The sequence below is a fragment of the Furipterus horrens genome, unplaced genomic scaffold (genome assembly GCF_987537825.1).
Source record: "Furipterus horrens unplaced genomic scaffold, mFurHor1.1.pri manual_scaffold_2, whole genome shotgun sequence".
NCBI lineage: Eukaryota > Metazoa > Chordata > Mammalia > Chiroptera > Furipteridae > Furipterus > Furipterus horrens.
The window spans coordinates 195,525,728-195,551,184 of record NW_028327172.1 but is presented as its reverse complement, the minus strand read 5'-3'; the positions used below and the strand labels follow the sequence as shown (position 1 = coordinate 195,551,184).

The following is a 25,457-nucleotide window of genomic DNA, read 5'->3' as shown; positions in this document are numbered from 1 at the left end:
TTTCTTTCTGGGTCTTCCCCCCAGCTCCCTTACCATTTCCATCTTCAGCCTGACATGGAGTATGATCTGTTGTATATCTTACTCCAGCAGAACCAGCCTAGTCTCCCTATTCGGATCCTGAAAGTGGTATGTGCATTGCTCTTGTTCCTCTTTGCTAATTCTGAATGGTCAAGCTGCCTCCTCGGTGCAAAACAATGTACCTCCCTTGAGGCTTGTGTCATCTATTTATTCTGCCCTTGCCCCTACTTGTTGCTCGCCTCTGGGAACCTTCCAGCTCTTCTAGATCATTCTAGACCATGCACTCAAAGTCATCTTGACTCACTGCACTTCAGTTATATTCACTTAGACTACATTTTAATTTTGTTCCCTGACCACATCCTGGGCCATGTCATTAACCATGAACTTTAATATACCAATGTCAAAACACCATCTCTTAGCTCTCCAAAGTTTTCATACTCAAGAATGCAGGTCACTGGCTTGTTGTAAACCTAATTAGGACCTCCCGTCCCCAAGACCCCCCTTCTCCTTTAGCCAAACTCTCAGCAGACTGCCCTACCTATCTAATGTAGACCCCACGGCCCATTGCTTCAGCCACCCTTGCCAGCAGCACCCTCAAGGCCCTGTGGTCCTTTACCTCAGCCTGGGACAGTGACATAACCTGCACTTATGGGGCCTTGCTCAGGTTGCTGGGCATCGCTGGGAGAGGGAGACATTGCAAGAACTGCTCATAATTGCCATCACTCAGCTTCTCAGTTGCTGCTGCTACAGCCCTCAGCACTGCTCAGCCATCTTTCAGTAATTTCACTCCACACCTTTGACACTTGCAGCTTTGACTCTGAGCTCCTGTGACAGACAACTTTGCCTATCCTCTAGGCTCCGAGGAAGAAGTGAGCATCCCCACTTCTTTCTAAAGGTTATGCTTTCATGGGTGATCTTTTCTCTTTGTAGTAACAAATTGTATTACATGTATCATAAGAAAACACACCATTTGAAGCTCTCATTCTAGATCCAAAAGTTTTCAAAAATATATTGACCTGGTTGAAAAATAAGAATCAGGGCAAGGAATTAATCTTTACAGGTGATCTTGACTTGATTTCCTATATTGTCCCTCACTTTCTCTGTTATCTTCAGTTTCCTTCAATTATCTTTTTTCTCCTCAGCATGTAAGATATATTACTCTCTCCATACAAAACCATCCTACAGTCATATCCTCCTACAATAGAACTACTCCCTTCTTCGTCCCCCTCCCAGCCAAGCTCAGGAAGAGTCCCCACACTCCTTTTCAGCATGTCTCAGTCATTCCCCAGCCCACTGCACCCCAACACACACGTCTGTCCATCACTCTGTAACATCCCCTCACTTCTTCCATTGACCCCCTTGTCACTAAAATCAATGTGTGCTTTTCTTTCCTTTCCTTTTCACTGGGGCATGTGGCACTCTTTGGTGGCAGACTTCCTCATTTCTCACTTCTCTTCTTGATAAAACGCCTGACATCCCTCCTCCTTCCCTGAACACGCTTCTCAGTCCCCACCTCATTAGAGCGGACATTTGGGGAAGGGCAGTAACCAGGAGTCTCACAGGCTTCGAGTAGCTGAAGAGGCAAGAAAGATAGAGCAACAATTAGTGAAATGGAATTATCCAGGTTGTGCTGAGAAGAGAAGGTGGAAGGTGGGATGGGTGTGCAATGACCGTGGTCTACACTGGTGGCAGGTGGTGTGAGAAGGCCAAGGAAGTAGCTTCTGAGAAAGTCTTTGGGCCAAGAAAGAAACCTAAATTTAAAAGAATTTAAAAGAAACCTAAGTTTAAAGATTTGAAAGAAGATTAGCATGGCCAGGGCAGAAAAGGAGAGGTGGTGCCCTAGAGGGCTGTATATGTTACAGAAAAGACTTTGTCCTTTATTTTATAAGGTTCTTATGGGTTTTAAGTGAGTTATTTGTATTGATTCTCATTAGTCTCTGTAGCACATTCTGTCCGGTCACTCCCAACAATGAGTTAAATACGAGCCGTTGCTCCCAGGGGAACTGTGTGGTTAGGGTCCTGCAGCCTTTCACCAGGCGATCAATACATAACCTTGTTTTACGTGCGTTTCTGCTTAAAGGCACCTACTTAATATGTATATTGTTAATCCCTCAGTACTGAACTCAGGGCGAACAGCACTGAACTCACTCCTGAATGAATTTTCTCTAAAGCACCTCTTCAGAACACTAGACAGCACTTAAGTACTATATTTGGGGGCCATTTTTAACAGCAAAATTACAAATAGGAGGCACAAACATGTAAGAACTATGACACTAAATAAATCCCAGAAAAGCCACTTGCTTACAGTATGAGGCAGAGCATTGCCACCTCTGAGCTCAGCCAGGAGCACACGCGTGAGATGACTCAAAAACTTTTTACCACTTTTTGCCAGTCCACGAACGATCTCAGAAGCACCCCAGGTATTGATTTGGGTTACAAACAACTGTTAGCAAGTAGGTGAATTCACAAGTACCAAATCCACAAATAATGAGAATCAATTAATTGTACACATGAAGTGTGTGGACTAACACTTGGTATATAGGAAGCTCTATGTAAGTTTGATATGTTCATCTTCTTCTTTATTCTTATATGTTATTAAATATCCTGAGGGAATTGGACACCTTTGAAAAGTTTTAGGCAAAGAAAGTGATATGATTCAGATTTGTGTCCTGAAAAAATCATGTGACTTCTGTGTGGCAAACATAGCAGAAGACAGGAGGGGATGCAGGTGACAGGAGCATATTGCAATAACCCAGGTAGGAAAGAGGTTTCGGGGTGATGGCCGTGCCCGTGAAGAGGGTGAGTTTAAGGGAGGCAGTGTCGGAGGTAGTAGCGCCCCTGCCTCCCCGTAGCATTCCCACATTCCTGAGTTGGCCTTGCATTTCCCTGGAATGTGCTCTGGAACGCCACCGGCACCACTATCTGCTCACCTTTGCCCACGAGCCTTTCTAATCTTCCCAAGGTTCTTCAGACACTCCTCACCTTATGTAACACTTTATAGGACACTTCAGCATAACAGCCTATCAGTCATCTCTTTATATACCTCTCTCCCTTGCTGGACTGTAAATTCTTTCCAGATCCCTGGAATCAAGTTCTGTACTTGGCACATAATAAATGCTCCAAGAAATATTTGTTTGCATAAATGGGTGATGAGTCCTTTAACAGATAAGAGAGATCTGCCTCTTGTGTCCTAGTAACTAGCAGACTGTTTTGCCTCCAATAGGTACTCAGAGACCCTTTCTCAGTCTCTGCAATTAAAAAACTATTTTTTATTATAATTCAAAGAAGCTTTGGGATCCCATTCCACACACAGAGAGTCATCTACACATATGTGGTGATCTGGTTTTTATTGTCCTCTATTTTATGCTTCCAGTTTGAGTCTACTATAAAATGAGGTGATTGGTTGTGATGTTCTCTAAGATTCCGTATGGGACTGGTGCCCCTCTATCTGTTTCCCTGGCCGTGGTTCCCAGGGTGGATGGGTTTGCAGATGTTCCAGGACCGTGGGGGCCCTTTAAACAAGCGGACTTTGCTGAGACCAGCAGTTTCTGCCTCCACCCCAATCCCCACTGGTCTGCCCAGTCAGAAGCAATGAGGCTTTATTTTCCCCAGCGCTGGGACCATGAGCTGTGAGGTCTGGTTTGGGGCTGGGAGTGCTCCCCAGGTGTCCCTCCTGACTTTTGAAAACTGTAACTGCGCTTTCAACTGGCCTGCCGCTGCCGCCACTGCTGCTGCCACCACACCACACCCTCTCTGCCCCTGCTCCACCCCTCCTCCCTGCCTGGATGAGTATTTCTTCTTTATATCTTTGTGTGTTGGACTTCCATGCAGCTCAGTTTTTGGAAACTTCTGGTTGTCTCTAGTTTTGCGGTAGTTGTATTCCTTCTTAGTTGTGGAAGGAGACCCAGCATATCTGTCTAGGCCTCCGTCTTGGCCAGAAGGCTCCCGGCGGGAAGCTATATAGTCATTGGGCTGTGCAGGTATTGGAAGAGCTGGTGAGGCAATAAGATGGTTGAGCCAAAAAGACACCACCACCCCAGTGCGAGACACAGCACCAAATGCTCGGGCAGTCACTGGAACCAAGGGGAGGCCTTCGGCTCTCACTGCCACCATGGAGGGCGGAGTTGTTGGATGCCCAGGCTGTGGCGAAGATGCAGCTGTTGCTGTGACAAACAGGATACTTTCCAAAGCAGAGAGAGCAGAAGGGGAACAAACCCTAGTATCTCCATCTTCCCCTTCTAGTCTTCCACCAGCACCTTCCCCTGGTGGGGCCTGCTCAGAGCCAGAGGCGACAGTTCCTGGCATGGTGCTGAGCACTGACGACGGGCAGGCACCTGCAGGGTCAGCTTTGCTCCAGCTCTTCCCCAGCTACGAAGCAGCTCCAGTCGTTTGAATTAATTCCGTATTGTTCGACACTTGGTTCATTTTAACTTTCCCTGTTGCAGCCCCCACAGAGATGAATAAAAGACTGAACATAAATCACAAATGGTTGAACACAAATTCTAAAAAAACAGACACAAGTTTTAGAAACATGAGAGGATTGTAAAACTGTGCCAGCTGGGGACAGGACTGGCAACAGTGACAACACGTGTTACTTTCTAGTTTCCCCCTCTACCACCTTGAAGTAAAGCTCACCTGGACCAACCAGCAACCCAGCAAAGCACAGAGGCCTGGACGGCCCTGACTTCTGTACAGCAGCAAAAGTGCGGTCTCCAGTTAGCAGCATCTGCCCCACCAGGAGCTTGTTAGGAATGTAGCTTATCGGGCCCTGCTTAGACCCAGGTGGGTTCCTTACAGACCCTGTGCTCTCTCCTGCTCCGTGTGTCCAGCAGGATTCCCACCTGGCCACCCACGCACCTCCATCTTTATTCCCTAATGAATTGTTACTTGTCTGCTCCAGATGGGATATTATGCCCAGGAATTCCAGTCCGGACAACAGGAGCAGAGCTTCTCCACCTTTTTCCCTAAAACACTTCCCACCAAGGGTACAGGAAGATCTGAGCGGACGGGGGAGGCATCTAGACTCCAGGTTCTAGAGTTGCTGACCACCAGCTACTAACAGAACTTGACATTTTCTGTATGCCCTCTGTTTAATTCTAATAATTCATACAAATCTAGCCTTTTCAAACACAATATTGTGAATTTATTTTAAATAAAAATAAGGGGCTTCATCCCCCCCCAAAATCCTCAAATTGGGCCATATTTATTTTGTGGCTTATCTTTACCTCCTAGTTCACAGCCATGCATTTCATCTGGAGGATGGAGCCCCAAGCCCAGCTCACACCATGGGCAGCCCATGGGTGGGACCCAGGGGAAGGAATAGGACCCTTTTACACGCCACAGGCTCCTTCCTCCCCCATCCTCATCCACAGAGTTATTGTCCAGACCTACAGTTGGGAGAGAGGAACCCAGACTCTCCCATTTGGGGGTTTAATGGGCAGTCATTGTGTCAAAACTGGCCTCTACAGAATTCAGTGGTCTGGCCAGACTTCTGAATAAGCCTCATGCCCAGCTAGAGCTGGAGAAGGCCCTGCTTATGCTGGCGCCATGGCCACCAGGACATAAAGGTGACACTACTTGTCTGAAATATTTGCCACATCACTCACTCCCTAACTCTGCTGCAGGGCAAAACACCCACACTATTTGTGCCCTAATTTTCATTGCATCTGAAACCTTTCCCATAGCAAGTTTCTCTCTTGAAATTGGATTAAATAACTACTCTCTACTGCCATCTGGTGATGAATAGGTAAAACTACACATGAAATTCTCAGAGTCCTAATCAGGAGAATCCAGTTTCCTTTTGCAAATGCTACTGGATCACAAGCTGCTGCTTTTTTGTGTAATCCAATAGACCTAGAACACAACACAACCTACAAAAACAGGTTATATTAATGCAATATGAAATATTATGTAATATAAGTAAGTATATAAGTATTGTATCACATCTAATTGCATATTATGTAATCAAAAATATTAATAAGAAAGACAATAGCAACTGTGCTAATAATAACCAAATTCTACCACTTTGTAACATTTATATTTATTTACATATATCTATCAAGTACTGGTTTCCACCTAAAAGGGTTATTGTAAAGTTGAAATGGATGAATACATGAAAGTTCTTAAAACAGTATGATAGACAGTAAACATTCAAATGTTAACTACTTCTTATCATTATTAGTAAGTACTGACAGTATGCCATACATTATAGTAAATACCTTACATACTTCTATCTCATTTAATTTTCAAAGTGATCCTGATGAACAGGAACTGTTACCGGTCCCATGTTGCAGATTAGACAACTAATGCTTATAGAGGCTAAGAAATTTTCCCAGAGGTCACAAAACTAATAAATGGTGAAGGTGGAATTGGAACCCATAAGTCCAGATTGTTTATTTTAACCAGTCTGCTGAATTGCTAGGGTGGTGTGATGAATCTTCCCAAATGTTTATATAAATTTCATCCCACCCCATACATATATACCACACACACACACACACACACACACACACACACACACACACACACGTACATGCTGTAACTCTCCCAGGAAGCACCCAGGATGCCATTCCTTGTATCCCCAGAACCTAGCCCTGTGCCTGGTACATACCAGGCCGTTCACGGCAGGGTTGTGGAGCCAGTGAAAATGCTGCATAAAACTGTGACCGTTCATGAAACATCTGTCTTAAGAACCACAGAGTAAGTACTACATCAGAAAAGGGAAAAAAAATGGTATCAAGTCTTGAAATGAAGAAAGGAAGGGCCACATGAGATGATTTTAGGACACATCAACAGGATTCTGATGTATAGTACAAGACCCCAGGAAGCAAAGCAGACTGACATTATCACTGTTGTACAAAAGGTCTTGTTTCCGCATTTGACCCAGAGATCAAGGATCCTGAGATCCTAGCAGCAATCACGTCACGGGACCAGGACCTGGCTTGCTCCCCTGAGCTGAGGCAGTGGAAGCACCATAGGTGCCGTTCGGACACCCTCCCCGGGTGAGCAGCGCCAGCCCTGGGAAGGTACCATCTGAGTGGGCCCAGGGCAACCTTTCATTGAGAAACACCGATCTCTCCCCTGACATGTCATCCTCAGAGACTGATTCTTTTTGCTCCTAAAAACATATTTTTGACATGGTTTCCTATTAAAATATACCAGGCCAAGAGTCACCAGCCAGCCAGTGCTCTGGGACCCACTGGGAGCCCTCCCCCAGCCCATTCCAGTGGAGAAGAGGGGCCTGCAGACACACCCCCACCCTCACAGGGTCCCTTGATATGAGTGCCCATCTCTCCCTGGGACGGTGCTGTGGCATTCACTCGCACCCCACCTCATGGCTCCAGGGTGTTGGGTGGCTGGTCTTCCTGGAAGAGGTAAGCACACCTATACCAGAGACCTGCAGGCTGCAGGGAATGAGACAGAGACCTTAGGGCCTGAAGGCAGGAAACAGGATCATGAGTTGGGGTGAGTGGGACTTGGGACCCAAACACACCTCAGCAGCAGCGCGATGGAGTAGTTGATGAACCGTTGATCAGGGTTCCCCACCTATATAAGGGTCATACTGGTGCCTCCCTGGCAGGGAAGATCTCAGGAGTCAGTGAGGGAACTGTGTGTTCCAATATCATGGCCTGATTTTGCAGAGAGGGAAACTGAGGGAGCACCAGACTCAACAGCTTGCCCACATCTCCAGGGTGGGTGACAGAGCCATTGCCAGGACGTGGACCTTACACTTGGCACAGACTTTGCCTGGCTGTGTTCACCAAACACCATGTAACATTATTAGTTCAGGGAACAAAACTCCCCAGGTGATAAGGACTCTCATTTCGGCAGTTTTTCTCAACATACTACACAAAATACAAGTTTGGTTGGCTGTTAACAGTCTTTTATGCAAAAAAAAAAAAAAAAAAACTGTGGCCAAATAATTTTGGGCTATACTGGGTTAAACAAAATGAAACAGTTCCTTTTCATAAATATGAATTTGCTCCTCTTTACTCTGCCCCCTCCTGGCTTGTGCTTGGAGTGTCTAGTGCCTGCACCTCTTCCAGAGTAAACCTGCCTGACTCCTTGGCAAGGTCAGTCCCCTCCCTGGGGTCTCCCAGCCTCACGCCTGCCCCTTCAGACTTGCACTGAGGCTCTGGTTTTACCCGTCTGAGTGACTCTTATTCACGACGGAATCCTTTTTTTTTTTTTTTAAGGAGGTCACTTACAAACACACTTCTCTGTGCATACACATCCCATGAAACCCAGTTCTAGGTGATGCTAACTAACACCTATATCATAGCATAATCACCTATTGAGAGGGCATAAAATGGGCAGTTTGATGGTGCTGATAGGAAAGGTCTTCGTTGAGTCTTCAGATTTACCACCATCCATGAAGCTCAGCACCTTCAGGAGCAAAGGAAACACACCAGGAAAGTTTGTCCTGGAGCGTTTCCAAAGCCTGCCCAGAAAGGAAGAAATGGTTCTGCTGAGGAAATAGATTGGGTAGTCAAGAATCTACCCCCTCGTCCTTTTTCAACTGCAGGTTCTGTACAGTCTTTGAAGTTGGGCAGGCAGTCTTTAAGTGCCTTCATAAAGCACCTGCTAGCTTCTTTCATTCATTACCCTTGAGTTGAGGAGCCCAGTACCCAGAAACGACTCAAATAATATTTGTCGGCTTCACCTGGTGACCTGGTTACATGAAATCCCAGTTGTTTTCTACAGCAAATTGGTTTTTCCAAATGGAGCTGTAATTTCAAGTGTCAAATTTTATTCTGTCTCTCTACCAAGCACTTTAACTTTGATAAACTCAAACCACTTCCTGACGGCTGCTTTAAAAGCGCGCTGACTACAACCCCTGGAGCAGAGCATCCTTTACTCTGGAATTGCACACAGAAGGTTTTGCTGTTTCCCAAATCGGGAAGGAGGAACCAAGGTCCCTCCCATCTCTCCCAGCTCTTGCACTTGTCTCTTCCTTTTCGACCACAGGGTACTGTGAGCTTTGGAAAGGGGTAGACCCTCTATGGGAATAATAGCTTCTAAAATCTCATTCACGTCCCTCATTTCATTGGCACCTGTCACTTACCTGTCATTCCTTTGTTTGAATAGCAATGTGAGGTGCTCTGAGTGAGCTGGCCCTGGGGCTGGCTTAGGCCTTGCCTCTGAGGAGCTTGTGTTTATGGGGCAGGCAGACAGCTGAGGACACTGCAGCACTAGACTGGGAAGCCCACTTTAAGATGGGGCAGCGGGCAGCCAGGGGACAGAAACTGCCCGTGCCTTCAGAGTACTCGTCCTGGGACTGCCTGTTGAGCAGAGACCTGAAGTAAATACTCAGGACCCGCCTTCCCTCCAGCAATCCCCCCTTAGTTCATGTCCATGGGCCATGCATGTAAGTTCTTTGGCTTCACCCTTTCCTATATTATTCTTAACTTCTCCTTGTCTATTTTGTTCCTACCAATTATGCTTCTTGATCCCTGCACCATTTCCCCCATGCTCTGCCTTCCCCCTCCCAGCTGATAACCCTCCAAATGATCTCCATATCTATGAATCTGTTCCTTTTCTGCTTGTTTGCTTAATTTGTTTTTGTTTTAATTCTTTAGATATAGTTGTTGATAGTTGTGAGTTTGTTGTCAGTTTAGTGTTCATAGTTTTGATCTTTTTCTTAAATAAATCCCTTTAATATTTTATGCAATAATGGTTTGATGATGATGAACTCCTTTAGCTTTACGTTGGGAAGCACTTTCTCTGCCCTTCCATTCTAAATGATTGCTTTGCTAGATAGAGTAATCTTGGTTTCAGGTCCTTGCTTTTCATCACTTTGAATACTTCTCACCAGTCCCTTCTTAGCCTGCAAATTTTCTTTTGAGAAATCAGCTGATAGTCTTATGGGAACTCCTTTGTAGGTAAAGCTCTTCTTTCCTCTTGCTGCTTTTAAGATTCTCTCTTTATCTTTAACCTTTGGCATTTTAATCATGATGTGTCTTGGTGTGGTCCTCTTTGGGTCCAACTTGTTTGGGACTCTCTGTGCTTCCTGGACTTGTATGTCTATTTTCGTCACCAAGTTAGGGAAGTTTTCTTTAATTATTTTTTTAAATAAGCTTTCAATTTTTTTGCTCTTCCTCTTCTCCTTTTGGCACCCCTATGATTCAGATGTTGGTATGTTTAAAGTTGTCCCAGAGGTTCCTAATCCTTTCCTCATTTTTTTCAATTTTTGTTTCTTCTTTCTGTCCCAAGTGAATGTTTAATTCTTCCTTTTGTTCCAAATCATTGATTTGAACCCCAGATTCCTTTCCATCACTGTTGGTTCCCTGTATATTTTTCTTCATTTCACTTTGTATAACCTTCACTTATTCCTTTATATTGTGGCCATATTCAGTCATTTCTCTGAGCACCTTGATCACCAGTGTTTTGAACTCTGCATCTGTTAGGTTGGCTATCTCTGTTTCATTTCATTCTTCTTCTGGGTTTTGTTCTGTTCCTTCATTTGGACCATATTTCTTTGTCTCCTCAGTTTGGCAGTCTCCTTGTGTTTGTTTCTGCGTATTGGGTAGAGCTACTTTGACTCTGTCTTCGTAGCATGGCCTAATGCAGTAGGTGTACTGTAGGGCCCAGTGGCACATCCTCTCCTATCACTGAAGCTGGGACTCGAGATGCACTCTTCATATGGGCTGAGTACACCCTCCTCTTGTAGTTGAACCTTTGTTCCTGTTGGCAGATCAATGGGAGGTATTTACTCAGACCAGTCAGCTGCAAGGACTGGCTGTGACCACCGCCCACCAACCTCCACACTTTTTGGAGGATCAGCTCTGCAGGGGCAAAGAGTTGGTCCTCTGATGTGGTCTGTATCTGTCCACAGGGTGTGCTGGCCCTGGGGTTTCACAGGTGGTGCAGGCCAAGGTCATCCCCCACCTTTGTTTTGCCCAGGATCACTCTGCCTGAGCTATAAAGCAATCTGAGATGGCTACTACTTGTGCTGGGCTTGGAGATTCCCAGGTGAAGCCAAGCTGTGAATCTAAGCTGGCTGCTTGTAGTGCTGGGCCTGGAGCTCATTGAGGCCAGCTGTTACTTGTTTAATAGGATTTAGGAAGTTGTTAAGCATGAACCAAGACCAACCATTCATATGGAAAAGTAGCTTGGGTGGGCCATAAGGTGTGTGGGGCAGAGTCTCTGGAGATCTCCAAGATGGGTCAAACAGAGTTAGCCAGGTTGATGGAGTCTCAGATATGGTTCCAGCTTACTGGCTCTGTGAGAGGAGGGTTTAGAAAAGAGACAATGGTCTCTGCTGGCCTTGATGCCAGACACTTCACTTTCTACCTGTATGCCACTGGTGCCTTTCAACCTGCTACGCTAGTGCTAGAGCTCAGAGGGAGTGAGTCTGAGTAGGTGAGTCGATGTGTGGATTCTTTAGATGAACTGATTGGGGCTCCAGCAGTTTCTTCCACAGACTCAATCCCTGCTGGTTTTTGTAGCCAGAAGTTGTGGGGACTTATATTCCTGGCACTGAAACCCTGGGCTGGGGGCTGGGACTCTTCACTCCCGAGATATCCCTCCTGAATTTATCTACCACACATGCATGTCGGACCAGCCCATTCCACGTTTGGGACCCTCCTACCAGACTGGATGGATGTGGTTTTTTTTTTAATTCCGTAGTTGTTAGACTTCCATTCAATATGATTTCTGATGGTTCTGGCTGATGCTTGTTCTGTGTTTTAGTTGTAATTTTGATGATGTTGTGCAAATGGTGAGCCATGTCTGCCTATGCTCCCATCTTTATCATATCTCCCTATTTTATATATGTTTTTATAATAAAATGACCAAATTTTTTAAAAAGAATCTCCATATACCCCCTCCCCAGAGTCCCCAAATGTTAATTAACATTTACCACAGTTAGCTTTATTCTCTTTCTCTGAACACACACACACACACACACTCACACTCACACACACAATTTTTTCCCTGAATCATTTCAGTAAGTGTCTATGCTCTTCACTCATAAATACTTCACTGTGTATTTCCTAAGAAGGAGGGCATTTTCTATATAGCCCCCAGAACAATGATTAAAATGAGAAAATGAATATTGATTTAATACTATTACCTAATCTACAAAGGCAGCCACTTCCTGCGGGGTGAAGCCTTTTCCCACATTCCCTTCACTTCCTGATGAATATTCAGTCAATTTCTCTGGCTTTCTCCAGTCTTGTCCCTTCCTCCCACCTCCACCCTTCTCCCCCTTATGAAACAGGATTTTCCAGCAAGTAGACTTGACTAGTAACTGATGGGACATCGACATGTCCATCTTCAACCATGGGACTGTCTAACTTCAACACCAAACCCAGGGCAGAGCCAACCCCCAACACGAAATCCCCTCAGCGGCCAGGCGCAAGAAGGGATGGACACCTCACTCTAGTGGTATTTGCTTTTCCCCTGTGTAAAGGAGATGATGGTTGTAAAGGATTTGCCCTTTGCTTCTCTGTTGCTTTTTCATACTCCAAAGAGAAAGCAAAATTTGACTCTGCTCTGTAATAAAGGGCACCTGACAGCTGATGTCTCACCTTTAAGCTAGCTGTCGTCAAAGCGAGCGGGACAGAAAAAGCAGATAGCCGGCCCATCTCAAACTCAGCCTTACTCCAAAAGAAGTGATATTCTCCCGTGTCCATGTGTCATGCTGGACAAGCAGTGTTTCCTTTTTGCACCCAGCAATGGGAGAACACCTCCCTGAAAGCAGGGTGTAGATGTGGGAGTGGCATGTAGACAGAGAAAGAAACTGAATTGGATGTTAGGACTCATCCTATAAGGAAGAATAATTGTAGATACGGGCAGGCAGGAGTCGGCTGTAATACGTTAGTCCCCACTCTTTTCATCGGCGGTCACACAACCTTGGACACTGGAGCTGGTCTCATGGAGAGAAGGAATGTCGTTGGGGAAGGAAAACACGGGGTGAGGTGAGAGAGGGCAGAACCTCGAGCCAGGCCGAGGCCATGGCCGCGGAGCCTGGGAGAGGCACAGACCGCGGCACTCAGGCACGGACCAGCCCTGTGGAATACCCATGTGACGTGCCCTAAAGGGAGGCTGTGGCGGGGGAGCCAGACTGGAAGCTTGATCCTGAAAGGGGACAACCATCAAAACATCCTTCGCAATTACATGGGCTTTGAAGAAAAATATAGATCCTGTGGTTTTCCTGGGGGAGAAGGAGGGAACCCGAAAAGCCGCAGGTGACGCATAAATTCTGTAAGAAACAGGCAGTGGTAGCTGTTAAATATCAGCAGTCATTGCATCTCAGTGGGTGTTGCTTATGTGGCTGCAGCAGCAGAGGGCGTGGACAGATGCAGCCTGGCCAGGCTTCCCCAAGGTCGACTTAGCCCCTGTGTCACTGGCAACACAAGGTGTCACTTGAGACATGCTTCTCTTCCTTGCTGTTGTTCAGAAGAAAGCCTTGCATGTGTGCAACTCTTGAACTCACCATCCTAAAGTTGACCTACCTGATACTTTTCAAAGATTAATATTTTACAATTGCCTCAATTATGTGTTATCACCCACAGTCCACCCTCGCTCAAACACTCAAAGCCGTTTTGTTTTGTTTTGTTTTGTTTTGGGCCCCTATCCTCCTGGCTGACGTCTGTTTTGGTTTTTGATATAGTCCGAGATAAGCAGAGGTGCTGCCAGCATGGAAGGGGCAGTTTTAGAGCGGGGTGTGGAGGGGGAAGAGGGCAAGAGGGGAGGACAGGGGTTAATGGAGGGAAGGAGGTGCACGTGGTACTTTTTATTCTATTTATCCAGCTGATAACATGAACGATTAGCAGAAAATGGACATAAATGGGGACCAGAGGCAGGAGACGCAATCTTGGGCTTTGGAAATGGGGCAATTTAACTGAGGGTTCCTCGAAGAAGGAAAAGGTTGTACACACATATTGCTGGCTAAGTCCCTAGTGACTTCTGTCTGTGGATCTTCTGTTGCACTTGGGGTTTGTGTCTTTCGATTGATGCAACAGTTGGTAGAAATATACCATTTGACTCATATGCCAGAGCAAGTATCACTTGGTATTGCATTATTAATGCTCTTTTTGTATGTGCTTGTCACACAAGTAATGTTACATCTTTTTTAAGTGCGTGCTGTATCCAAACAAACCTGAGTGATAAGTATATGCTTAGTATGAAATGTTAACTCGTATAATCCCCAACAGCCTCATGTATAGGTGTATCATTATCCCCATTTAGAGATAAAATAGCTGAGGCTCAAAGCCATACAGCCAGGAAGAGGCAGAGCTGGGCTCTGAACTAGATAATCCAGGCAAATCTCCCCATCTCAAATCTGTAATCACATCTGCAAAGATGTTTCTCTCTTCTTTGTTTTTGGTCATTTGAGGTAACATTCACAAGCTGCAGAGATTAGGATGTGGATATCTTTTGGGGGCAGGTATTTTTCAGTCCTGTATAGGAGATTATTTGTGGATTTGATTTCTCAGTATAAACCTAGTACCCTATAACCTATTTCTAAGGAAAACACCAGGAATTTTCTCGATGGGTGGAGGCTTGAGAAGCAGCATCCTGGGAAATTCACCCATGACTGAAAGAAGGAGGGGGAGAGAACAGGACAGGCAGTGACCCAGCCAACAGTGAATTATCGCTCTCTGTTCCGAGTGCCCGCATCTTGTAGAGACAGAGGGAGTGGGACTTTTGGTTCTGTTATGGGTTTATCTTTTTAAAGGTCATAGATATTAGAAATTGAGAATGACTTAAAGGATTTTCCACACTCACTTTTAGGATGTTCAAAGGAAAGACCAGAACAATATGGCCAATTTTACATAAAGAGAGGATTTTATTCAGAGGCCAGTTTTCAGGGGGGCAACCTTGGGAAAAGGCAGGAGATAGTGGGCAGTTGAGAAATGAATGAGGCACAGACCTGAGTCCATCTACCACCTGGAAGCCCAAGAGGCCATGTCCTTGAACTGCAAGAGAGTGGAGTCCATGAATTATAGCCAGAATCAACCCAGGGATGGGAAAGGCAGAGCAGCAGTTTAGTCCAGGTAAAGCTTGTGACAATGACTCTGGCTGTCACCTCCTCGGGTCTCTAACGTGGAACACCCAGATCAGCTGCCTTTATCCTGATGTCCTTGAATACTTGGGTAGCTAATCCCCTGTCAAGGACACCGCCCCTCTCTCTCTCACCTCTGCTCCTGGGTCCCCCAAACAAGGCAAGTGGAGTAGAAAACACACAGGTCCTTTTCAGCCCCACTTTTCCCTTCCTACCATTCTTCCACCTGTATTTCCTCATTTGCAAAATGGAGAAGACATACAGAACTCCCAGGCTTGGGGAGAGGGTCTGGCACAGAGACAGGGATCAATAAATGTTTGAGAACTCTGAAGCACTGATTTTTGATACATAAAGGCATTCCAGTGCCTCCCTGACCCACGTGTTACCTTTATGCCCAAACCTGAGACGCCACTAACTTGTGAGTATCCAGGAAAGAAAAAGCAAACTTAATTTCTATTAAAGTGTCATTCACTGTGTTTTCTCCTTTTTTATGTTTTCTCTTTCCAGATGGTAACAAAAAATAATCCAGATGGGGTGCAGGTGCTGTAAAATGATACACAGGTAAAGTAAAAAATAAAACCTCTCTCAAATGGAGGAATTCATGATTCCCTTGGAGACAATTATCCAGCTTGGGGCAGGACCAGCGCTGCCAAGAAATTAAGACTTAGGAGCTGCTCTGATATCATTTAAGAGTACATGTGGCCTAGATTTTAAAACTTTTTTTTTGCTTCCTTCTCAGAGATGTTGGGAACCCCATCATTCTCTGAGACTGAATTTGGTTTGGGCTGAATTTATGTTTCTCCAGAGAGTTTCAGTGCAGAGAAAAGCTTGGGTTTTAGAGGAGGCCAGATGCGGCATCACTGATAATAAATCACCCTGTCACATATGTGCTCTTAATATTTTTCCAGATTCTGTTGCAGAATATGGGTAATAGAAACAGAATTCTTCATAAAATAAAGGGGAAAAATTAACTGATGATTTTGCTTCCTTAACAACTAAATTCATCTTTATTATTATAGTTCTATTCCATACCTCTATACATATACATATGTATTTTTATCCATATATATGCACACACATGCATACCTATGTAAGTTTTACTCCACTGTAATCATGTGATGTTAGACTTTACAAAAAACATGTATTATAAGTATCTTTCATGCCAGTCCAGACTTTATCATTTTGATGACTGTATAATATTCCATTAAGGGGATGTGCCATCAATATTTACCCAGTTATTTCCCTGTTTTGGGACATTTATTTTATTTTCTATTTACTCTTTTGGTTTGTTTTCAAGTTGCATGAACCACAGTGTTCTGTACCATCTTTTCACCCTCTTTTGAATCATTTCTTTAGACCTATTTCCAGTGGTATGGCATTTTTATGCCAACTATGTCTATTTGATGTAGACATACATATAGGCTTCAATGAGTAATCACAGAAATTAACAGGAAGAGATGAAATCATTAATAATGGAAACTAGCAATTAATAGTTATTAATAAATAGAGTTAATAATGAACCTGACTGATCTTCGTTACTCTCACCCCAGCTATCTCTTCGATCCAGTTCCAGTGTCCTCCCCTGGCTATGTCAACGAGGTGAACAGCTGCAAGTTAGACGAAGAGGACACTGTGAGATTAAAAGGCAAACAGAGCAGCGAAGTCCAGGTGCATAAAAATGACCTCCAGGCTGAGGGCTTGAGGAGGACTGAGAGCAGAAGCAGAACAGCTGGTCCGCAGGAGCCCTGCTGGCCTCACCCGGAGCCGCACCCTCAAGGGGACACAGGAGGGGGACACTGCGGGGAGAAGGCCGGCGGCGCCATCAATGGCATTGGGCCCACTGCGGCTCTGCAGCCCCCTGGGGAGCCTGGGCCCCAGCAGGGTGGCGCGGGTCCCTGGGCCCATACCGCCAACAGCGTGCACCCGACTCCACCCTTCCTCAAAGGAGGGGACGCCAGGGAAACGGACCAGGCGCTGCAGGCCCCAGAAGAGACCCAAGTCAGACGACAAGGAGACTCCAGAGTCCCTTCCTCGGCAGGATGGCCTGCCGTGGAAGCACCAGACCACGTCCTCCAGTTACCAGCCCCAGATTACCCTCAGTGTTGGCGCTCAGCTGGGGACAGCGTGGATCACGGAGAAAAAGATGATCTTTTCAAGAGCCATCCTGAGGAGGGGCCCCTGGAGGCCATGAGCCCCGGCGTGGAGGGGCAGGGTTTGCACATGCCTTTCTGCGTGAAGAGAAGCTGGGATTCACTAAACGAGGCTGTGGCCGCAGAAGTCGTGAGCGTGTACTTTAAAGAAGAGGGTTCCTCCCAGGCCGAGCCTGTGGCTGATCCGACAAATGGGTGGGAGGAGGCCCCCGGCTGCGCTGGAGACCGCAGTGGGGGGACCGAGGACGAGGACGCGGCAGTGGCAGAAGCCCTGGCGGCCTTAGAAGCGGCTACTGCGGGAGAAGACGTGGACGAGATGGATTAGGGGAGCGGCTTTGCCGTGCAAACAGGCTAGTGTCACGAGGGGGCGTGTCGGGACGGGACTGCTCCAGAGACGCAATCTGCTGCGCGTGGTGCAGCCTCACCTGTTGTTTACAGCCGGCCCCTGTTCTGATGACTGAGTGCCGGAGCGCGTAAAGATGGAGAGCGTCCCTGTGGAGATGGCCCATCGCTCAGGACACTGAAACAAAGATCAGAGTGGGTCAGGGTGCCCGGGTCCAGAAATTCAACAGCCTGCTCGCCACCCACCCAAAGCTCCGCGCAACATCTGGTGCAGATGTTCTTGAGCATGCTCCGGAACCCCAGCACTTCCTGCCAGGAGCACAGACTCACAGAACATTCTCTTTGACTGGCAATCCTTTATCTTGCTTTTGAAAGCCAAACATTGGACCCAACCTGGAAGAGGTAAACTACCCTACTTAAGTGCCTATTGTGCCCCCACGCCACAGCATGGCCTACATTCAGGGACAGTCACCCAGGGAACTAATAACTAACCAGTTGTTTGACAGCGTGTGAAGCTCAGCAGCATTCAGGGTGGAGCAGAGCCACTAGTAAACAAATGGTTAGTTGTTAGCTGTGCTATTAAGACACCTTGACCTTAACTTTTTTACATTATTACTTTTTAATCTCCTTTGGGATTGGGGAGGCCGGTCAAAATAATGCTTGAAACTGCTTGTGTCCTATCTGAGTTTGAAGTTTATGAGATTTGGAACAGCAAAGGGATATATAAACACTATATTTTATGTCACTTAATGCCTGATTCTGATTAAAATATAACAACATAATGCGCCTGCCTGTATTAACTCAATGGTGCTTCTAATATTCCAAGACTGTCAGTGACCTTTGATGTTTTATTTTATTTTATTTTAAAGAACTAGACTTCTGCACCACACTTGAGGAGATCAGGTCACTTTGCCAAGAATAGCTTTGGCTCTCTGCCCCTGGGATCCAAACTCGTGAAAACATGACTACCTGTGCCTTAAGGATAAACAAGCCCTCTCTGGGTTTCAGCCTTCCAATTTATAAAAACAAGGACCGCCATTCTGACCTGAATCGATGGAGAATGTATAGGATTGTCAAGACTACCTAGAAAAATATAAACATGGAAGATGCTTTAGTACGGTGTTTCATAACCAGTTCTGAAATCTGATTGACCTTGGCTCGATTTCCAGCTTTGCCATGTGGCCTTGGGCAAGTAATTTATCCCTTCTATTTGCCCATCTGTTAACTGAGAATAGTAACAGTATACTCGTAGATTAAACTAAATTACAGGGGTGTTTAGCACAATGCCTGTCACACAGTAGGCACTCAGTAAAATAAGTCTTTGTAGTTAAAAACATCCTTTAAATAAATTTTTACATCCTCACAATTGAAAATGCTGATACTATGAAGTATGTATACCGTCATCAGGCATTTTGGTAATTATTCAACATGAAACATGATTTCTGAGCCTTCCAGCATCTTTAAGGATGAAATGCTTAACTGACATACATCATCCTGGGTTTGTTTGATGACAAGTCACCTCTACGTACAAGGTTAGTCAGAACCCTTAAAAGGTAAACTGTTGGCATTATTAATTGCCTTGTAGATGTGTTTGCTATTGTATTTGCTACACCAAATGCTTAATATTTCAGAACGGTTCCTTCAACAATTTCCCAAGTGCATCTGCTGGGATTAGATCCAGCTGCATGTGATAAGTGGCTTATAAAAATAGGTATTTGCTTGCCTCTTATGTAGAAAAGTCTGGAGGATGCATTTCAGATTGGTCCAGCGTTCCGTGGTATGAGTGACATGTGCTCCTTCTATAATCTTGGCTTCCTTCTCAAGATCACTATGTAGTCCACAGTGGTTCCAGTCATTACATTCACTTTCCATGTAGGAAAAAGAATAAAGGATAAGAAGATCTCACTCCCTCTCTATTAAGAACCTCCCAAAAGTAAAATTCAGCCCTTCTACATATACTGCATTGGTCAATATCTGGTTACTTGGTCACAACTAGCTGCAAGAAAGGCTAAGAAAATGTATCTTTCTAGCTGTGTACATGGCTTTCCAAATAAACTGAGGGTTCAGTTACTGGGAAGGGGAAATGGACATCGAGTTTTCATGTGGTCAGTTTATAGTCTTTACATATCAGGTCTTCAAAACACAAAAGCCTGGGAAAGAGCCAGTTTACAAGAGGTTAAAATTGCATTTATATTTAGTGTAACCAGAAAGGGTTTAAACCTTTGGTCCAGGGGAAGGAGGACTGGACAGCTATGGCTATAATCAGCTTCCCACTGGTATCTCTTAAGACAGAAGGAGGAAAGGAGAAAATTCAGACCAGAGAATGGTAAGGTGAGGTCTTAGTACAGACGACTCTCCCTTGCACAGAAACACTTCTGTGTTTACATATGTACCTAATTTTACATTTTAGGACTGCTGCAAATATTTCACCATGACTAATAACTCTTCCTAAATTTTAAAGATTCTTTTTGTGTAAATACCTGCTTCAAAAGGTTAACAGATGACCAAGAATTTCAATTTTTTGAAAGTAATCCTGGCCCCTTCTATCTTTATCTTAATGTCCAGACTCCACCAAAGAATGTCAGAGAAAAGTCAAAATCCTGAGGTTGAAAAGAAACTCCAGACCTAGCTTAATCCACCAGGCTGTCTAGCAGCTGTCTGAGCATCCTGTTCTGCACAGTGTCTTCTTTCTGGAGCCTGCTGACACCTCTTATCAGAAAAGCATGCTGACAATAGTGAGCCTTCCCAAAATATGCTGGAGAATTTGAAAGCACAGATGCAGTCTCAGTGTAAGGCGCTGGCTGTGGTGAGGAATAAATATCACACACAGTTCGCGATCTTAGCAAATTGCGCCAAGGGGGGTTTTACCATGTCAAATCTTGATCTTAAGGATGTTTTTCTATATTACATACAGGTTTCTTGAGCTGAGAAGTTATATTTCACTTTTTACTAGAGGAATTTGAATTATTACAATAACATGAAAATAAATCTTTTTCCTGATTTTCAAGGTAGATAGTAGCAAATTGTTACAACTGTCCAACCTGATCCCCAGAAGAATGAAGGGAATCCGGGGTTCCTTAGTGCTCACCTGTTTGTCTATGCTCAGGAGTTGTTGGCCATTCACCTTTCCCTTTTTCTGCCTCACTCTGCCTTTGATCCAAAGGGTAAGGTTCTCTGACCTGGCCAGGTGGCTCAGTTGGTTGGAGTGTCATCCCGTACATCAAAAGGCTGTGGGTTTGATCCCTCATGGGGCGGCACATGTATGGGAGGCAACCAATTGATGTTTCTTGCTCTCTCTTTCCTTTCCTCTCTCTCAAATCAATTTAAAAAAAACACATATCCTCGGGCAAGGATAAAAAAAAGAGGGGGGGGTGGTAAGATTCTCTCTTCTCTTCCTAATTCCTCCATCAGTATGTCCAAGCAGGAGAGGCCCCAGCAAGAATGAATGAGGCACCAAATGCAAGTACGCGGGCAGACATCGGACTGCCTTAGGTCTGCCATCTGTGTGCAGACATAGGAACGTGCCCTCCAGTCTTGGACTTGGACTTTATTCTTCACCAAAGGGACTCTTGTTTGCACAGGTCTTTATGATAAAAATGCAGAAGTTCTTCCTTTCTGTTTATTTTTGTCCCTGAGATTAAACCTCATTCATTGTAAAATCCTTTGTTTTAGAAGTAGAGATAGTGAAACGGAGAAGCTGACCTTTGTTCTTCATGGTAAATGCCCTGCCTGTTAATTTATGGGAAAAGCTACTCCTTTATTTACTAATTTTGTAAGTTTCCCCAGTGCATCAGGTTGTAGTAGTAATATCTAAACAGTCTGACTTTTGAAGCACTCTCAGCTACTTTAATAAACAACATTTTAGGCAGACCTATTAAATGTGCTGATAACAGATGATTCTTACCTGCACACTGAAGTCAGTCGCTTGGAGTTGACTACTGGCAATTTTGGGGTGTTTCTTTTTTTTTTTTTTTTGGTTTTTTATTGAATTTATTGAGGTGACATTGATTAATAAAATTATACAGGTTTCAGGGGTACAGTTCTGTAATAATGTCATCTATACACTGTATTGTGTGTTCACCACCCCAAGTCAAGTTTCCTTCCATTACCATTTATCACCCCTTTACTAGCAATTTTTTTAAAAACTAAAGTGACTATAATAATCAAGTGCCTTTGCCTAGATCCAGAGTGGTGTACGGCACAAGGTGGGGACTCAATGTCACTTGTTGAGTGGAAGGACAAAAGCTGTTCACAGTATAACTGGAGAAACACCGTGTAATGAGGATTCTCAATACTCATTGTGAGGTTGTGATGTGCTGTCATGAAGGCATAAATGCAGGCCTGCAGGAGCACAGGTCTGTATCAGCTGGAGAGAGATCACATTCATTATTCATGATCCACATTGTCAACATTTCCTGCTCCGTTTGAACAATGAGGCTTTGGCACGGGGGGAGGGGGGGGGCATCTGTGGACAGAGTAGATTTTGAGCTGCCGGTGAAGGTTTGGTCTCTATGATTAGGCCACATTTCCTTGAGGACCTTAATCCTAAATTGAGACAGAAACCTTAAAAAAAAAAAAAGGTTTGAGACCAAGCAGTGGGAGGCTTGGCTGACCACATTTTCCAGTCATCTTAAACTCAATCTTTAAAATCCTGGGAGAGAGAGAACAAAAGGATGTGTACTTGTGTAATGAGTCACAGAAGTTGCTTTTCTCTTGGCTCCTAGTGGTGGATTGCCTCTACAATAATACCTGCATGGGTCGTATCTATGTCATATACTTCATGGAGCAATAGTAAGATGAAAGGATTAGATATTTGAGTTTCAATATTTTCTTTCCACACCCCTGAGTGTGGAACCATCTTTGAAAACCACTGATTTAGACGCGTAAGTGGACTATCTGCAAAAGTGCTTTGTAACTAGACATCACTTGGACACACATGGCATCCGTACGCGCGTGAGCCATACACAAGAATACAAGCAAATGTGAAAAGGCACACCCCAGCACCGCCCACCTGGGCATCATCACCTCGCCCTTTGAGGCTGATTTTTAGAAGACTTCTGTATTTTCTGTTTTTAAGCATTTTGGGAAGAGTTCGTGTAACACTAGGGTAAATTATGACCAACAGTCAGGAAGGTAGCCAAAGAATTTTACCTACCTCCCTTATCAAAACTACACGTTCCAAACTCACATAAGTGAGACAGTTGGTGGACAAGCTGATGGGACTATTTGTTTAGATCTTGCTATTTTAAAAGCAAACTAAAAAATTTTCTTTTGACTTTAGTTACCAACCTAAAAAAAAAGAAAGAAAAATCACAAAAAATAATTGCATTCCCAGGATGAGAAATTTTTTCATTCTCCAATATAGTCCTAAAGCTGTGGAGAAGGGCAGGTGTAAACCTTGGTACTTACATAAACAAGGAAGATTTCACAGGTCAGAGAGGCCTGAAGGTCTCATTAACTAACATGCTCGCTCTGTCTCAAATGTTGATGCTTAGAAGGAAAATAAAAGTGTTAAATTACCCATTTATGAAGCCCTAAGATATAGGCACTAAGATTTCCATGACATCAGCCATTACCCAGAGGACAAACTAAGTACTGTTACAGAATTTAAAATAAAAGTTTATAGGGAAGAATATGTGAAAAGAAAAATATCTGCTAAGCCACTACATCAAAATAATTTGCTGAATAATATACTTGCTGATATATAAATCTTATTCAGTAATAATTTCTGGAAGTCACCAAGTTATAGTTTTTGTTTTTTAATAGTCCAAATGTAGCTTCACCTTTTAAAAACTTTTTTAAAGTTTCGTGTTAAGTATTGCATACAACACATCATCTCACATAGGTCCACCATGACCTGTGAGTCACGGTACAATCAGCCCATTTCACAGATGGGGAAATGGAGGCTCAAAAGCTATATACCTCATTCACAGCCATACAACCAGAAAGCAGCAGAATCTCAGCTGAACCCAGATTTGAACAACAAAGTGGCTCTTTTAAGGAATACATAATACAGCCTCTCTGTGGAGACAGCCACGTTGCCATCAGAAAAAAAGAGTGGCTGAATCAAAATGTGAAATGTCTAAGAAGAGAAACCTTTGGTCTTCATTATTTCAAAGAATACAACAATCACAACAATAAAGTGAATTCTGAGATCTGAAAGGTGAGGGAACTTTAAAACAAAATGGTGGAGATAAGGACAATTTGATTCTGGAAAAGAGAAGTTACTTGTCAATTGGAAAAGAAAGATTTTGTTATTGTTTTTATTTTCCTGATTTTGAGGAAGATTTTAATGACGAATTTTAAAGTTATAGTCAAGAACTTACCTGTAAAATCTCTGAGACTGTAAAAATTCAGCTATTATTATTGATAGGGACAATGACCATAGGACCACGAATTTCTTATCCTGTAAAGCACAAGATGGGCCCCATGGGCCATACATGTTTGCCACGTGAGCATGGGCCATACCTATTTGCCACATGAACAGTCGGTACAATGTAGCTCAGATTTCTTTCCTCAATTTTGTCACCTGTAAAGCAGCAGTGGTGGCTATTGGCCCCTCCAGACTATCCTGAGACTGATACGAGATACAGCAAATAAAGGGGTTAGCACCTACCCACCACAAGGCCAATAATTACTGTGAGGTGCCATTTTGTTACCCAATGAAAATCATCTCACATTGGACCACTTTTTATGAGTAGCCCTCAACACCTTTTTGAATAACTAAATTTTGATGGCTATGACCACCAAAGCCCTCTGAACCACTTCTAATGATATTCAACAATTTCTAAACTAGACGAGCCCTTTTCTACCTACATCATTAATAATCATCTCAAGACAAAATTCTTGGGGGCACTTTAAATTTAATATATTTTAAAATTCTCATTGTTATTTATTTTTATTATTTTTATCATGTAACCATTGTAGGACACACAGTCATTTATGTTTAGTCATACTGCATTTGAAATGAATATTTATGTGGTATACTTCTTTTATCCTTCTTTGCCCCAAATAAACTTTTATAAAATAAAATGCATTTCTAATGCAAGACAGAACCCTTGGATTTGGCAGGCTCGCTTCATTCCAGAGGGGTGGTTTTGTTTGGTGTCTGTTTGTGTTGGTCAACATGAACATATTCATCCATAATAAACAGACCCATAATGTTATGATTCCAAGAGCATTTTATCCAAGTTTCTGAGCTAGATTAACTTGCAGATAAAAATTAATCAAGTTCTTTTTAAACTCACTGAGATGACTAGACTAAGTTCGTGTCTTATCATAACATGATAAGAAAATGACAGCCTGAACAGAAAGGCACTTGCCCCTTTACCTTCCCGATCTGGGTCCATTCAACAGCAGGGCAATGGGGTCATTCTCTCACTTAAGTTATGTGACTTGGCACCAGGAGAACCTCAGGCTCAGTAAATATCAACAGTCCCCTTCCTACCTATTTCCTACTCTCCTATTCCCCATCCCCACACCAGGTCCATCTTCAAACATGAAACACTATAAACATGGCAGAAACATCAAGCCCCACCTCTCAAATGGCCAACTCCCATCATTCTATCATTTGTTTTGTTAAAGAGCATCTGAACTTGGCAGCTCTGAGGTGGTTCACTGAAGGAACGCTGACTGTACCCGGCTGTACCCAGCCCTGTGCTAAGTGCACTTTGTGCCCAAGCTTATATAATCATCACAACCACCCTAAAAGGCACATGTCATCTTCATGCTATAGTTAGAAGATTGATATCTAAAGAATTAGGGTCACAGGTGACCCAAAACATATGTCAAAGCTGTGCTCTTGTGGGAGCTACAGTCACGAGCCTTCTGACAAATCAAGGGAAGATGGGGGCAATGAAGGAGAGAGGGTTTATAGGAGCATTTCAGAGCAGAAACCACACCATGGCCTGGCCCCCTGCCTTCAGGTCCGAGGCAGC

At 44.1% G+C, this 25,457-nt stretch overlaps 1 protein-coding gene across 1 annotated transcript in view; it reads left to right on the top strand.

The window, feature by feature from the left end:
* The window catches only part of PGCKA1 (PDCD10 and GCKIII kinases associated 1), an 81,593-nt gene extending 63,291 nt beyond the window's left edge, over positions 1-18,302 (top strand). Inside the window, exons 3-4 of the mRNA XM_090266992.1 lie at positions 15,536-15,589; positions 16,579-18,302. Of these exons, the coding sequence (XP_090123118.1) occupies positions 15,558-15,589; positions 16,579-17,503 (957 nt within the window). The 5' untranslated portion in view covers positions 15,536-15,557 and the 3' untranslated portion in view covers positions 17,504-18,302. The remainder of the gene's footprint in view (positions 1-15,535; positions 15,590-16,578) is intronic.
* Positions 18,303-25,457: the final 7,155 nt, after the last annotated feature.